This window comes from Podarcis filfolensis (assembly GCF_964270895.1).
Source record: "Podarcis filfolensis genome assembly, chromosome: 13".
Taxonomy (NCBI): Eukaryota; Metazoa; Chordata; class Lepidosauria; order Squamata; family Lacertidae; genus Podarcis; species Podarcis filfolensis.
The window spans coordinates 16,250,708-16,266,083 of NC_139615.1; the positions used below are offsets into that span (position 1 = coordinate 16,250,708).

The 15,376-nt window shown below is 45.1% G+C and overlaps 2 protein-coding genes and 1 pseudogene across 3 annotated transcripts in view; 1 reads left to right on the plus strand and 2 right to left on the minus strand.

The window, feature by feature from the left end:
- Positions 1-15,376, plus strand: part of CORO1A (coronin 1A) — a 78,513-nt gene that overhangs the window by 18,612 nt on the left and 44,525 nt on the right. The window lies entirely within an intron of this gene.
- Positions 3,559-6,886, minus strand: LOC310747351 (T-complex protein 1 subunit eta-like; annotated as a pseudogene). Its single transcript has 2 exons — positions 6,859-6,886; positions 3,559-6,523 (listed from the first exon to the last, which is right to left on the minus strand). The product of its transcript is annotated as a T-complex protein 1 subunit eta-like (transcript).
- On the minus strand, positions 7,238-15,322 carry GDPD3 (glycerophosphodiester phosphodiesterase domain containing 3). Its single transcript, XM_083582040.1, has 10 exons — positions 14,726-15,322; positions 14,354-14,396; positions 14,116-14,251; positions 12,794-12,839; positions 12,552-12,670; positions 11,780-11,869; positions 11,057-11,190; positions 9,192-9,251; positions 8,776-8,827; positions 7,238-7,501 (listed from the first exon to the last, which is right to left on the minus strand). Exons 1-10 carry the CDS (start codon positions 14,865-14,867, stop codon positions 7,367-7,369), a joined length of 957 nt encoding a protein of 318 aa, XP_083438166.1. The 5' UTR covers positions 14,868-15,322; the 3' UTR covers positions 7,238-7,366.

Here is a 15,376-nt window from a genome sequence, read left to right on the forward strand (position 1 = left end):
GGTGGCGCTGTGGGTAAAACCTCAGTGCCTAGGACTTGCTGATCGTAAGGTCGGCGGTTCGAATCCCCGCAGCGGGGTGAGCGCCCGTCTTTTGGTCCCAGCTCCTGCCCACCTAGCAGTTCGAAAGCACCCCTAAGTGCAAGTAGATAAATAGGTACCACTTTATAGCGGGAAGGTAAACGGCGCCGGCTCCCAGCCTCTTGAGCGAGATGAGCGCGCAACCCTAGAGTCGGACACGACTGGCCCGTACGGGCAGGGGTACCTTTACCTTTAATAGACTTTTCAGTGTGGATTTCTCAGGAGGAGGGGAATGGGAACTGGCCATTGTCCAGTAATAGACAGACAGCTTTGCTTCTGGAACATTCCAGGCTTAGTCCTTGGCATCTCCAGTTTAAAAAAAGGATCAGTCTGCAAGTGATGGGAAATATCTCTGCTTTCTGAGACCCCAAAGAGTCATTGCCAGTCAGAGAAGACAATACCAGGCTGAATGGGTATTACACAAAGGGAGTAACCCTGTACACAAGAAGGTGAAATTAAACTGGAATAAAGTACAATTGCTCATTTGGTATAAGGTGCAGCTTTATACACCCACAGCAACCCTGAGCTAGTGGCTATGCTGACACACAGTATATAACCCAGCAGAATTTGTGGAGCTTGAATCTGTTGTGCTTCTAAAGTCCTCAACACGCTTTTGCAAATAGGCACAAATGTCTTCTGCCAGAGAGAGGTAGCCATGTTAAGTCTGTTGCAGCAAAAACAGCTTGTGCCTTCTCCCCTTAATAAGTTAGTAAACTTTCCTATTGTCCTTCTTCCAGCGCATACTGAGTACTTTTTCCATTGCAGCAAGCATTTTAATTGAAGTTTGACATAATGGTTTGAACTGATCTTTAATTTTTGTATTGTATCTTTGTAAACCGCCTAGAGACTATTGTAGTCAAGTTATATATAAACCGCTTGAATACATAAATATATTTATTGTGGCATATGCTCTGATGAGGCACAGTCCTCTTTGTCAGGTGCATGAAGTAACCACTGGAATGGGAAAGTTTATATGCACCCCTGAGTGTGTGTAATTTATGGGGGGGGAGATTCCAACAAGAGGAACAATTAGTTTGTGCAATAAATTTCTCCTTCTCAGGATTTGCTGAGACCCAAATTCCGCAGTGTCAAAATTCTGATTACGTTGCTTTCCAGCTTCTCATTGATGTCGTAGTTTTGTTGTTAATCTGTGGCAGCAAAAAAAAAAAAAAAAGGCTTGAGAATCCTTAGGCACCTTGAAGCCTAGCTTGTTTCTTAGGGCAAAACCTTCTGTAGGCGAAGGAGAACCCACTTAGTCAGATAGTGGCAGTGGACAGAGGATGGTGGCTTTGTCATATTGCCGTCCAAGCATAAGTTTGAGCATATAGAGCTGTCCTGTACTGAGCGAGACCATTCATCTGTGCAACCCAGTTGTCTGCTCTGGTCTGGTTGTGGCTCTCCAGCGTCATTTCACGTTTTTATTTTGCCTTCTCTTGTACTGTTTAATTTGCATGGCTGAAGTTTCCTGCAGCAAGTATTCACTCTGAGGTGGTGACTAATGTTGGAGAGACCTATGTTCAAATCCTACTGAGCCATAAAGCACACTTTGCAAACATGGGGCCCAAGCCCTATCTCTCAGCCCTATCCTACCTCACAGGGTTGTTGTGAGGTGGGAATCAAGCACCCTATCCTGAGCTCCTTGGAGGAAGGACTAGATAAGAAAGGCAGCTTTACATGGGCTATCTTATACTTTTCTTGTTACTTCTTGTGGCATGTTCTAGTTAGGATTATGTGACTTGATCTATAATGGGACTGATGTGCTGAAGATACAGTGGTACCCCAGGTTAAGAACTTAATTTGTTCTGGAGGTCCGTTCCTAACCTGAAACTGATCTTAACCTGAGGTACCACTTTAGCTAATGGGGCCTCCCACTGCTGCCGCGCCACCGGAGCACGATTTCTGTTCTCATCCTGAAGCAAAGTTCTTAACCTGAGGTACTATTTCTGGGTTAGTGGAGTCTGTAACCTGAAGCGTCTGTAACCTGAAGCGTCTGTAACCCAAGGTACCACTGTACTGTATTAGAGCCCAGGGATTGGAACAGGTGACCACTGGATTTTCTTCAGCCCCAAGAGTCTCTCTACCGTGACTCTGAAATTAGGCAACAATTCTGTGGCAGCAGCACAGCCACAGAATCTTGTCTCCCACAACCATTCATAGCAGAGGGTGCCTTTGCTGTTCTTTCTCTCTTTCTTGGACTGTTTATGTTTGTGTGCATTGGCCACTTCTTATGCATTCACTTCTCAGGGCAACAAAGCATCCCTGAAGAATTCAGGATGGCAAAGGAGGAGTATCTAAAGAAACAGCATTGTCCAGTGGATTAAGGGCAGGGATGTGTAAGGTAATAGTGAATAATGATAGTGGTAGATGTGGGGCAACCCAGCCTTTAGGACTGAGTTAATCGGAATTAGGGCTCAGCTAGAGAAACCTGTTTTTAAAAGGTTGGGGTTCAGCACTGAAACATGCAACCTGTTAATGGATGCCAAACTGTATTGCCACTTTCTTGCAGTAGCTGAGCCCTGAACATCTGGGACTAGGGCTTGGGGCTTCCAGTTCAAATGGCTAAGTTGACTTCAGCCCTGGACCACTATATAATCTGAGCACTGAGGTTGACTCAGCTCAGAGCAGGAGGCAGGAAATGGTGGCTTTGGCTAGATATGAAATTAAGGCAGTCGTATTCCTGTGTCATGTCTGGGAGAAGGCACTTCAGCATGGATTGAGTCTTATCTGACTGGTCCTAACTCCACCTTTGCTAAGGTGATTTCAGTCATTAGTAAGTGTTCTTAACACAGTTATTTAACTTTCCTTAATTATGAATCTTTGCAGGATTAAATGCTGTATCACGCCTGTGGCAATTGGTTTTTACTCTCTCTTTCTGACTTTAAAGATCATATAAGAGTGTTGGGGCATGAGAGAGAAGGGAGGTGTGACATGTAGATGAACTTGCAGGAAGTAGCAGACCAGAGATGAGGTTGAAATTGGTTCCTGGTTCCAGCCCCTTATCGTTCGCAAGCTAGACACAGGTTTCTCATGCACACACTCTTAAGAGTCTCGTGAATCAGGCTCTTTGGACATTGGCAACAGAGTGTCTTGGCAGATTTATCACATGGACCTTAACCTAAGGCTGCTTATTGAAGATACATACAGTGCATCAAAATGTATACGTTTAACATGGGGGGAAACTCAGGAAATAATGCATATCTGTTATGGCAGATGGGGAACAAAATGTACACATTTATTTGGTTTGAGAGAATTAGCTAATTAATTCTAACCATGACTGAACCAACACACATGGACATGGCATAGATGCAAGAAGAAGTAAGTCAATTAAAATAATTGACGGTACCCAAAAAGAACTTTTGAAGCAACAAGTGGGGACCCAGAGGACCAAGTGAAGAGAAAACACAGGAAAATAACTGAGTCAGGCGCCATGTTCTGCTTGGCAGTAAGAGTGGTTTGCAGCAAGAGCAAAAGAGTAAGTGGGCTGTGAAGCCCATCTTTTGTACGCTTTTGGAATAAAAAGCTTCAAATCACATTCCAAAGCTTCAAATCACATTTCATTGGTTACTGAAAATTTATATCTCAGGTGTCAAAGGCCAGGGCAACGGCGTGTCTTCAGACGTACCTCTGTGGGGAGGGAACCCCACAACCTAGGAGCTGCCACAGATAATGGTCTCTCTCGAACCCCTACCCCTGAGCCCCTGAGTGTGGTGAAACTACCAAGAGGGCTCCCTCTGCTGATCTTAACACCCAAGAGCATCTGTAGGAAAGGAGGCAGTTTTCCAGACATTTGGGGCCTAAGTCATTTAGGTATTTAAACCCACACTTCCATTTTCTCCTGTTGCTTTCCTGGGGAGCAAATGGCAATCAGGTTTTCCTCGAATTGCTGTTTGTTCCAATTCATCACTAAAGGGCAAGTTTGGCAGAGGAAGGAGGAAGGGCAAAGGCAAAACCACTTGGACCCGTGCTTTCTGAGCGCAGGACAAGAGGAAGTGTGGACAAGCCCTGATTTGATTGGGCTAGAAATAAACTTGGCAACCAATACAGCTGTTTAAAAACAGGGGTTGTATGTGATCTATATAGAACATCAGCCAGTAACCTGTCTGCTGTGGGCTGGCCCTGTTTGCCTGGTTCCAGGTAGCAATCAAGCCACTGTATTTTTGTTCCAATTGCAGCTTCTGAACATTCTTCAAAGGCAGCCCCACACATCATGCATTCCCATAATTTGGGGTGTGAAAACCTCTCCAGTCATAGTGTGTAGGACTCCTCCTGATCATCTGTTTATAGGGCATTCATCTTTATTTGCTTGCAAGTATTTATACATCATCTTATAAGCCATTCATTCATGACACACTTGTCAGTGCATTTCCCTGTCACCTTAATAGCTACAGAACGTGTTTATTTTAAAGTGGATTTGTTGCTTTACGGTGACAGAGCCCTTTAATCCACTTTAATTGCACACACCGAAATTCCCCGGTATAGCAAAATACTGACTCTCTCGGCTCACTGGTGTATTGGCATGAGGACATCATGCTTGAGCACAAAAAGTAGTTTTAGCCTGGACAGCTGAATGCTCCCTGGGCTTCTGGTGGCAGATGTGTGAGTCGGGATGGTTTAAAAGCTCATTGCATGAAACAAGGATGTGCAAACTTAAGTTCCTTACTCAAGCGGCTTATGTACATGTGTTGATTGGAAACCAACCTCAAACCTCCTTACTGTGTACATATCAGCAGTTCTGGGGAAGAGTTCAGTATCAGCAAATGCAAAGCAGAAGCCACAGCTAGAAACTTGTATTGTCACTTGCTGCTTGTTGGTAGTGCCAGGAATGTGCCCAGGGAGGATGGGGACTGGTGGTAACAAGCAACACACCCACCTGGGAAAACATGTTGGCTTCCCTCTCAGCTACACTCAGCCTCTGCTGACACCAAAAAGCACAGAGGAAAACGAAAGCTTGTCTTAAGAAAGAAAATAGCGTAAGCTCCCTGAGCTCTGCCAGACCCATCTCTTTATTGCCCAAAGCATCCCATTCCTGCCTTGTCTCTCACAGCATCAGAAATAGGGGGAAATCTCATTCATTTCGCTAGCTTTTCCTAAATCTTTCTCCATAAACAATATTGGAGAAGAGTTTGAAGTCCTGCATTAAAATAGTTACACATTCTTGCAGATGACTGACTTCACTTGTGCTTCTTTGTGTGGGCATATTATTCAGGGTTTTTGCGAGGTGGAATTCTAGTTTGTGTTTTGCCATGGACTGGGGAAGAAGTTTGGGAGAGTTGTTGGTAGTTTCCAGGAATGGTCCTGGAATAGTCTCGGAGGTACTTGGAGATCTCCGTCTCTATAGCTCCAGCACCAGCGACAACAGAGTCATTATTGATTGCTCTCCTACCAATCATGATGGCATCGTGGAGAGGACGCGCCATCTCCTCTCCTCCACACAGGATTATCATGCAGGTCTTAGCCTTTGGGCAGTCTGTGAAGAAGTTGTACCTGTCTCCTCAAAGAGGTCGCAACACCCAAGGAAATAATCGGTCAGGGAATTTACACTGGTCTGGATAGATCCACCACAGGCCCTCATGGTCCTCTTGAGATCTTCTTCAGGCACTCGGCCAGCACAGAACATGTCCTGGTCAGCAAAGTACTGGGTAGCCACGCCACCAGTCGGAAGCTTGGAGAGGATGACTTTGGCCCCTGACTTGTGCAGCTTATCAAGCTTGTCATACAAGATGTTCCACTCGGCATCCATGATGGCCTGGTAATCCTGCACAGTGTGGACTCTGACATCAGCATTGTCCTTCTCCGCCTTGAGCTCCAGCTCAATGTTGGGCTTATACTTCTCAAAGCCAGCATAAGAGAAGGTCTTCTTGAAGGCAACTCCTGCCACCGGTTGGGAATCCACCAAGGGCTCCTCCCTGCACCTTCTTGATCCCAATCATTTTGATCTGCAGCAGCTCGTCCAGCATCATGATGGCATTCACCATCATCTTGGCAAAGAACTATTTCTGGTGGGAAATCGGCTTTGAGCTCAAGGCTGTGCTTGCGCACTTTTTCAGCAGGCTCTGCAGCACCTCTCGGTCGGTCTTCTTGATCTTAATGTCGATCTTCTTGATCTTATTCGCTGCCAGCTGGGTTGCAGTATGGAAGGCAGCGATGATGATCTGGGGGTGCAGCCCTTCTTCCACATAGGGCTTGATTTGCTTTCCGAATTCAGCAGCTAGAAGTGTAACTGAAGTGGTGCCATTGCCAACCTCGGCATCCCATGAATTGGCAGTGTCCACAAGTGTCTATGCAGCAGGGTGTATCACATCGAGAAACTTCAGGATGGTGGCGCCATCATTAGAAATGGTTTTAACCTTTAAAGCCCTATATGGCCTAGGACCCTCGTACCTAAGGGACCGCCTCTCCTGGTATGTTGCACGGAGGTCCCGGGCCACAGGGAGGTTAGGCTGGCCTCAACCAGAGCCAGGGCTTTTTTGGCTGCGGCTCCAATCTGGTGGAACGCTCTGTCACAAGAGACTAGGGCCCTGCGGGACTTGACATCTTTCCGCAGGGCCTGCAAGACAGAGCTGTTCCACCAGGCCTTTGGCCAAGGCACAGTCTGACCCCCCTCCTTTGGCAATCCTCACAGAACTCTCGCCCAATGGTTGCCATTAATTTGAACTGATTTTATAATGAAATGATTTTAGAATGTGGTATTATTTTACTGTTGTTAGCCACTCTGAGCCTGGCTTCGGCTGGGGAGGGCGGGATATAAATAAAATATTATTATTATTATTATTGCTTTGCCTCTGTCATCATCAATGAGCTTGTCCATGCCCCGAGGGCCGAGAAGTCTGGACGGCCTCTGCAATGACTTGGCAGGTATTTATGTTACTCACAAGCTAAGGGATCCCCTGGGAAGTGTCTGTGCCTTCCTTCAGCAGGATAACAGGCATAGGCATCATCTTTGCGGCAGCCAGGTTGCTAACGGCCCCTCCCCCATTTCTTCTTCTTTCGGGATCTTGTTGCTATAATCAAGAAAGACTAGAAGCGCAATATACAAATTAAGGTTTTCAGGCTTCTGCAACAGGGCTGTAGCAAATAGTGTGCTTTAGCACAACTGTGGCCAGATAAAATCCTAGACACTCTGCACATACCTTGCTCATTCAATGAAAACACAACACACTACTAGTAACAGTAAGGTTTATTTGTTTCTTGTTTTACCCCCACCCCCAACAAAATGTCTTTTCTTCTCTTCTGACCTCACACACCTCTCCCCCTTTTCCAGTTGGGAGCTATTCTCCCATATTGAGGATCATTCACTACAAAGGGGCGGGTGAGCGTCTAGATACTTCCGGAGGAGGGTGGGATAATCGGTCATGACTCCGGAGACTCCATAGCTAAAGGCTTCCTCAAAATACTTATCCTCATTCAAGACCCAAAGAAGAACCTATACGGAAACAAAGAAAAAAGAGATGACGGGTTTGAGTGTGGAGCCCTTAGTTGTTCTAGCTGATCACTTATTTATGCAGCTATTAATTCAGTCAACATTTTCCCTGCAAGCAGGATGTTGGTGGTGGAGGAAAAGCCACAATAACTGCTTTGCACTCAGCAAGATGCTCTTTCTGGGAAGAAGAAGAAAACTTCCTGGTAAGGAAAAATCATAAGGATGACTTTACTGATTGGAAAACACAAGATGGTTGCACTAATGCCACAGGCATCTGAGAACCAATATAGAGCGGGTTGTGTGAGCTCTGAGGGAGGAAATTCCTGCTTGAGATTTTGTCTCAGTTATGAACTTGTTAAAGCGGCATTCCGTCGCATGCCATAAGCACCACTAAGCTTTCAAGTACGCATGACACAAATCTGGCAACATGTGTCTTAAATATGCTACTGTTTCTACATCTCGGCTCCCTACCTGAAATGTGGGAGTAATGAGCTACGGTACTTTCACAAGGCTGTAGTTGCAACTACAGAGGAGGAGGAGAGCTGAATTAATCTGTTGCAGTAAAGCAAAACACACATACACACACACAGAGAGAGAGAGAGAGAGAGAGAGAAAGAGAAAGAGAAAGAGAAAGAGAAAGAGAAAGAGACTGCATATTTGCACCATGCATGCATTTAAAAGACATGACTTCCCTAAAAGAAGGAACTGTAGTTTATCCCCATAGAGCTATTAATGTCCTAACCAACTACAGTTCCCAGGATTCTTTGGGAGGGAGTAATGTGATTTAAATAGATGGCATGCAATGCAGCCAAAGTTCGGTCTTTAAGATACCATAGTTTGCTTAGGAGGAGGATATAATCCATTTAAAAAAACCTGATTTAGGCACCCCTTGCTGCCTAGGAAAGGGACACAACCATTTATAAGCACACTCTCAAATCCTAAAACAGTGAAAGCCATGATACTTGCTGAGGTAGGTGAAAGCGCTGGGCCCACCTCTCTCAGCTACCTACCACCCAGGGTTGTTGCACATATAAACATGAACTATGCAGCTCTTTTTCCTGAACACACAATAATACTCTATTAATATGACTCTGTGCCTCTCGGGCACATACTATATGTAAATATAGCTAATAGTGACATAAAGAAGTCAAATATCCCTCTTTCCCTTGCCACCTATTGCAAAATACTTAAATACCGGGCTAAAGTCTTCTAGCTCAGCCTTCAGCAGTTTCTGCTAAGGAGGGACTATAATTCCTGATTCCTCCAAGTTAATTTACCTGTATTCCTCTGTCTTCCAGATGCTTGAAAAGCTTTCTCCGCATTGTCATCCTATAAAAGAAAGGAAAATATGGTGGGGTATATCGGAGCAGTTCAAGTGGTAACATTTGGGGGAGGGAGAGAGAACAAGAGAAACTGCCCCTTTACCTTTTGTGATGGCCCCCTTAACAAAACCATGACCCACTATGACCTAAAAAAAGAAAGAAAAAAAAGAACAGCAGCTAAAAGTGGAGAGGGGGGAAATCAGGTGGGTGGTTCATGTGGACCTCCCTATCCTGATAGTTTTGAGCATCAGTCAGTTCTCTAGATTAGAGATACAGAAGAGGGAAGCAGCAGGTGATGAAATGGGTCAGGTTTGGTGGTGAGCAGGCTTCTTAAGAACTGAGCAGGTAAAGTATTGCTTGCTTTCACTCACCTGTGGGCAAATTTAGCCACCAGTGCTCCAAACCAGCCCTTTTTTACTGGAAAATATGTCCTGCAATTAAAGGAAAACAAAAAGGCGGCAGAGTTAACAAATTACTGAGAAGTTCTCATTTCCTCCCATTCCTCTTCTAAGCTATCAGTTCCAACACAGTTTCATAAAACCCAAGTCACTCCCTCACTCCCTCACTCACACCCACACTTTTTCTCAATGAGCACAACATTTAAATTAACTTAACTCACTTGTTATACTTCTTATAACATACAAATATGACATGGGGAAGGCCTAAGGGTACCAGGAAAAGCCTGTCATGTCCAGCTGAACTTGAGTCTCGCTCTCAGTTGCTTGGTAAACCTGTGCCTGAACTATACAACCTCAAACTGCAAGCAGGGGCTCAGATGAATGAATGCTCCTCCAGTCCAAAATAAAACTTGGAATACTAAGGAAATGGCTAGGCTATAAACTTTTCCCCAATATATTAAGTTTCTTTCTATTTGTTAAAAAAGGCTAGGTTTTTATCAATAGGTTATCCATTATATACAAAATTACAAGTAAATTATAGGATACAGAAAGCAGGAGGGATGTGGACAGCCCAGCTTGCAAACCATTGTGGAAGAATTATACATCACACTTAGTTTTCACTTCCCTTTCCTTCATCTTAATAAATATAACAGTATTAACTGTGCAAACAAAAAACAGTTATAGAGGAATAAAAAATGTTTTAATAAGAGGAGAAGCCTCATGTCTATTCTGCTTGGGCATAGTATTATTACTCAGTGAAAGAGGCAAATGGCAGTTAGGTTTCAAGAAGTAATATTCTCTCTTTTTTGTACCTCTGGCCACCAAAAGTTGTTTGCTTAATTTGTGCGTAATTGCAGGTTCTCAGGACATACTAAGGCCATGTGAAACAGATGGGACTTTGGCAAACCTCCAGTGCCGAGCAAAATCTAGCTTGGCAGTGGCAGAAATACTTTGCCGGCGTCTTTTTAAGTTTAAGAAGGGGCATGCTAGGCGTTTGTTGTTGTTGTTGTTCAGATTCTGTTGTTTTATGAAGAAGCATCCCATCATGCAAGCTCAGCTGCTTAATTAAGTGCTGAGTTTTTTTAGAACCATGTCACTTCATCACTCATGCTGCTCCTAACAAGCTGTTGGTACAATGTTTTTAACTGGTCCTCAGTACCTCACCCCCTGTGTGAACTCACTTGGACCTGACTTTTCTTCCAGAGGTACCTCATTCCCTGTGTTTGGTTGGACCTTACTTCCCTTCCAGAGTCAGTGATAATCATTTCCTTTCCCACTCTTTCTGGTCCCAGATTTAGAGAGAGAAGTTATGAATGTGCATGACCACCAACATCCAAAAAAATCCATGGATATGATTGCCTGCATATCAGTTACTGAGAGTCCAGTGGATAATCCAGCTCTGTCAAATAGTCTAAATTACACCAGTTGAGTCCTAACTGGATCAGACCAAAGGTCCACCTAGTCCAGCATCTTGCTTTCCAAGAGGATCAGCAAAATTCCTCTGAGGAGCCCGCTAGCAGGACGTGAAGGCAACAGTGACTGGTACTCAGAGATCTTCTGCCTTCCAACGTGGGCATTCCATTTAGCCATCATTCCCTCTGTTCTTGATGTTAAGGTGTGAGTGCCGAGGCGTATGCGGACAACATAGCAACACACACACAAACACACGGAGGTATCAGCGGGCTTGTGGAGCCCTGAGATTTGCAGATGGACAAAATGTCTTGGAAAAAGACTTCCAGTTGCTGATCCTTACACCAGGAAAACTGCCCCTCTGAACCTTTACATTTCTTTTCACACAGACACACACACACACACACACCTCCCCCAGCTTCTGTCACCTGTTCATAATGGAGGGCAATGGAAACTCAAGGAAGGTTTCTTTCAGCGGCACAAACGGCAGGATCCCTATGTAGTACAGGAGAAGGATCGTGATGCCACGTTTAATGGAGAAGATGTAGGGCATCTCTGTGTTCTGGGGGAATGGGCAAAGAGGAAAAAATGAGGTGAGGGTTTTGTGGTTTCTAGGCTTAATAGCCAGGAAGAAATACGGAACATGTCGTCACCACCCCCACTGATTCCTTCAGCTCATCTGGGACATATCTGTGGGTATCATACATCTGCACTGCACACTTGAACTGGTTTGGACATTTATCTTCCCCCAAGCAAGCCTATGAGTTGTAGGGTTGTCAGAATTCCCTGTGGGAGCTCCTGATACCTTGCAGAGATGTACATCCCCCAAGGTCATTGACAGAGGAACCTGACAGCTTAACAAGTTGGAACAGTGTAGGCAAAGAAGCAAACAGAGAAAGCAGGAAGCTGTCTCCTAGCCATGCCCTGATTGATTTATTATGGCATGTACTTTTGACCCATGCCTCATTTTTATTTTTATTTTTATTTTTTTGCTATATGAAAGAGTCTTGTATAGTCTGAAAACCTGCATACTGTTCTACAGTCAGAAACCTGGACCAATCAAAGGCATTGCCTCATTTAACGGTGCCAGCATATCAGTTACCGAGAGCCCAATAGCTATGAAGGTGGATGAAAAACTGTCAATAACATACAGCTGCGCAGCATTTCTTCAGTACTTTCCCTTCAAAGGCGGCCCAGATGGTGATGTGGGAGCGATTGTATTCTCGGACAAGATCTGCTACCTGTGCGCAAGAGGAAGAAGGCAGAGTAACATGGATTCAGTTAACAGGTTTTTCTCAAAAGCAAAAGTTCTGGAAACTGAATGGAAGATCATTGTGGGAAGGGACAGATGGTCTCTCTAGTTACTAATCATTGGTGTGAGCTAAGTGTCTGGACCAGGGCAGTCTAAATTAATTTCAACTTGGTAGTTGACTACAAAGATCAGCTTCCTTACAAATGTGGCTGAGTTATATGACTGGGAGGGAAATCCCAGGGAGGGTAGTATCCATGTTAAGTCTGTTAGAGCAAAAACAAAAAATGAGCCTTGCGTAGCACCTTAATCACTAGCAATTTGTTGCCGTGTGAGTTTTTGTGGACTAGAGCCCACTTCATCCAAGGATGCATCTGATGAAGCTTAGTGCCTAGTCCCCAGAGGTTTGTGCTACAATAAATTTATATTTGTCCTTAAGGTGCAACGAGACTCCTTTTTATGAGTGGGAGAGTGAAAATGTGGAGATGGGAGAGCAGCACTGATGTTGCCTAGGTTAGCATAACCCACTATAAGGTGTGATGAGCTGTGTGTCCCTGATTAGGAGTAGGGTGAGGTCTGAATATTGAAAGGGGAGAATAGCAAAAATCTGGGTCATGACCTAGAATGAAGATATTGGAAAGTAAAGAAGCACGAGTAGTTTGTTGCCCCCATACCTTTCGTATGAGTTCGTCGCTATCCTCTTTGATTTCTAGATTGACCGGTACTCCAGGGAATTTCTGGAAAACCTCCTCCAAGCGTGGAATCCGGTGGTCTTTGCCATGGGAGTAGCGTCCTGTTGGAAAGGGTGGCTTATGCAGCAGGTGGAGCATACTTTGCTGGTGCACAACCCCACCACACGTGAGCACCCCAAACACAGCACCCCTCAAACCAATGCAGCTCTACTCCTCCTACTCACCTGGGGAAAAGGTCACCTCCAGAGAATCCTTATAGGGTGGCAGATCCTATGGGACACAATTAGGGTAAGGACTAAGGAGCCAGGAGGACACCTGGGTTTTCTTGGGGAGATGTGGGATTGGGGGGCTTAGAACATAGCTTGGGGTCAGGACCCCTGGGTTCTTTGGGGTGGGGGCAGGTCCTGGGTTTAGGGTCATTGCCCTCCAGCAAATGGCTTCTAGGCACATGACTCAGTCACCTGCAGTGGACTTGTAAAAGGGTAAAAGAGTATTGGGAAATGATCCATAATGAATTGGGGGGAAAATGTTTAAAAGTACTTCCCCCCCCCCCAAAACAGTCTTTTCTGTTGGGGGTAATTCAGACTGAAATTCCCAGGTGTCAGAAAAGGTTATTTATGTATGCCACTACTGCAGCCTGTGTTTTGTTAGCCAAAAAAAAGGGAAAACGAGCGAGGTCCCAACCAAAGAAGAATGACAGCTTAAGTTGACAGAATATGCTCATCTTGCAGACTTAACTTATAGAGTAAGAGAACGAGAAGAACATATGTTTAGAGAAGATTGGAAAACATTTATTGAATATATGTGAAATAACTGTGTACAGCTGAAAGCGCTGGCAGCATTAAGATAACTTCAATAAGTTTTGATGGATGTAATCATGAAATACTGAATGGTTTAGTTTTTGTAAAATATGATTGATGATATGTAAAATGAACCACGGAAAGAGAAGAAGGGAAGTCACTGATATCTTAAGGATGTATGAAGGAAGACTTTAAATTGTAAAACAGAAAATTTAATTTAAAAATTACATATATATATATATATATATATATATATATATATATATATATTATTCAGCCACCTTGCCAGAGCTAAGCAGCTTAGGGTCTGGTCAGTGGCTGGAGGGGAGACCACCTGGGAACTCCACATTCACTACCTCATCGTCCTTCCTTCGTTTAGAATTATGTACAAACTGCTTAATCAAAGAGCTCTCTGTGGGGTACATAATAAAATTGTAGATAAACCATAGCTAAAATCCACAGTATTAATAAGCAAATACACATAAAATAATTATAAAAACACAGATACGATCAGATTTTTTTAAAAAATGAATATGGGTTAGGGTAAGTTCTCTGGATGGATAGGCTTGATGAAATGAAGTTTTCAGTGGGCATCCAAAACTATAGTATGGGCCCCTTCTAGTTCTCAAGAGGCAGGGAGTTCCAAAGACAGGTGCTGCCTTGTGTTCTACCACAGACAGAAAGAGGGACGCAACTCTAGTAAATATCACAAATAGTAATGAATAGGGGCAGGGTACGTCGCAAACCTTATAGTCCGTCTCGCTGATCTTGATGTTATGCCCTGTCTGGCGTTCCAGGTTGTCATCATGGGACACGACCACAACCCCATCTCTTGTCATGTGGCAGTCAAGCTCCAAGAGGTTTGTCCTCTGGGTCAGTGCGCTGGAAGGGCGGAGAGAAAGATCAGCATGGGAGGCTGGATGGCTGTAGCAGCAACATCAGTGCAAGGCAGGATGGGGTGTAAGGGGGGGGGACAACACTCACTGGCTAAAGGCTCCTAAAGTGTTCTCAATCTCTTCTCCAGCACCTGGGAAGAAAACGGAGATGTTGACAGAAGGCCGGCACTCAGCTTCCTAAGGGCTGGCATGGCATTACCCCATTCCCCTTCCAGGGACACGCAAGTGCCTGATCTTTTTGTGATAGGAATGCAGCATTGCAGGTCTAGAGAACTGGAGCAGAAACAAAGACATCTGCACCTGTCAGAACTGGGAGAGTGGGAGGGCTAGCTGCTAGGAATTAAGGCTTCGCTCTCTCAGCCCTGGCTTGCTGCAGCACGCCACCCCCTCCCCTCCCAGACCTCTGTCAATGCTCCCCCCCCCCCCGCCGCCGCCAAGCGAACATCCTTGCAGAACTCACCGCCCCGGTGGGAGACGTGCCGGCATCGAACAGGAAACCTGTGTGGCTTGTGGAGCAGATGTGGCTTCTTTCTCAGGCAGTGGGATGTCAGGGCATAGATCCCAAGGGCAGGCAGCCCAAAGAGGAGTAGCTGGAATCCCATGGCAGTGGTGGAAAGAGGGTAAAAGTCCTTGGCTTGGTGGGCGAAGGCAGGAGAGAGACGTCAGGCTCAGCCGGGGCCTGCTGAAGTCTCTGGAAAGTGAATGATGCTCATGGATTAGGAGCAGAGCGGAGGGAGGAGGGAGCCCTTCAGGTCCTCTGGAAATGGAGTAAAATCAGGTGGGTTGGGACCCCTGAACTCCTGGGATCTTCTTGATCAAGTGCAATGTGTGATAAGCGTCGAGAGCAGGACTATCCTGGCCGGGAGTGGCTGGATAAGCAGGTTGATGTGATTTTTTGAGGCACTGGAGGAGGAAGAAAAAAAAATTTGAGGTGTGGAGAAGACAGAAACTTACTCCTCCTCTTTGCCTGTCAGGACCTCTCTAATCTTGCACCTGTTCACCCGCTTGAATGACTGTACATATGCATATATAGAGGCACACACGCACACACACATCATGCTCCTGTCCCCTCCCCTCTTAATGCCAACCTGCACATTTTAAAGACTGCCAC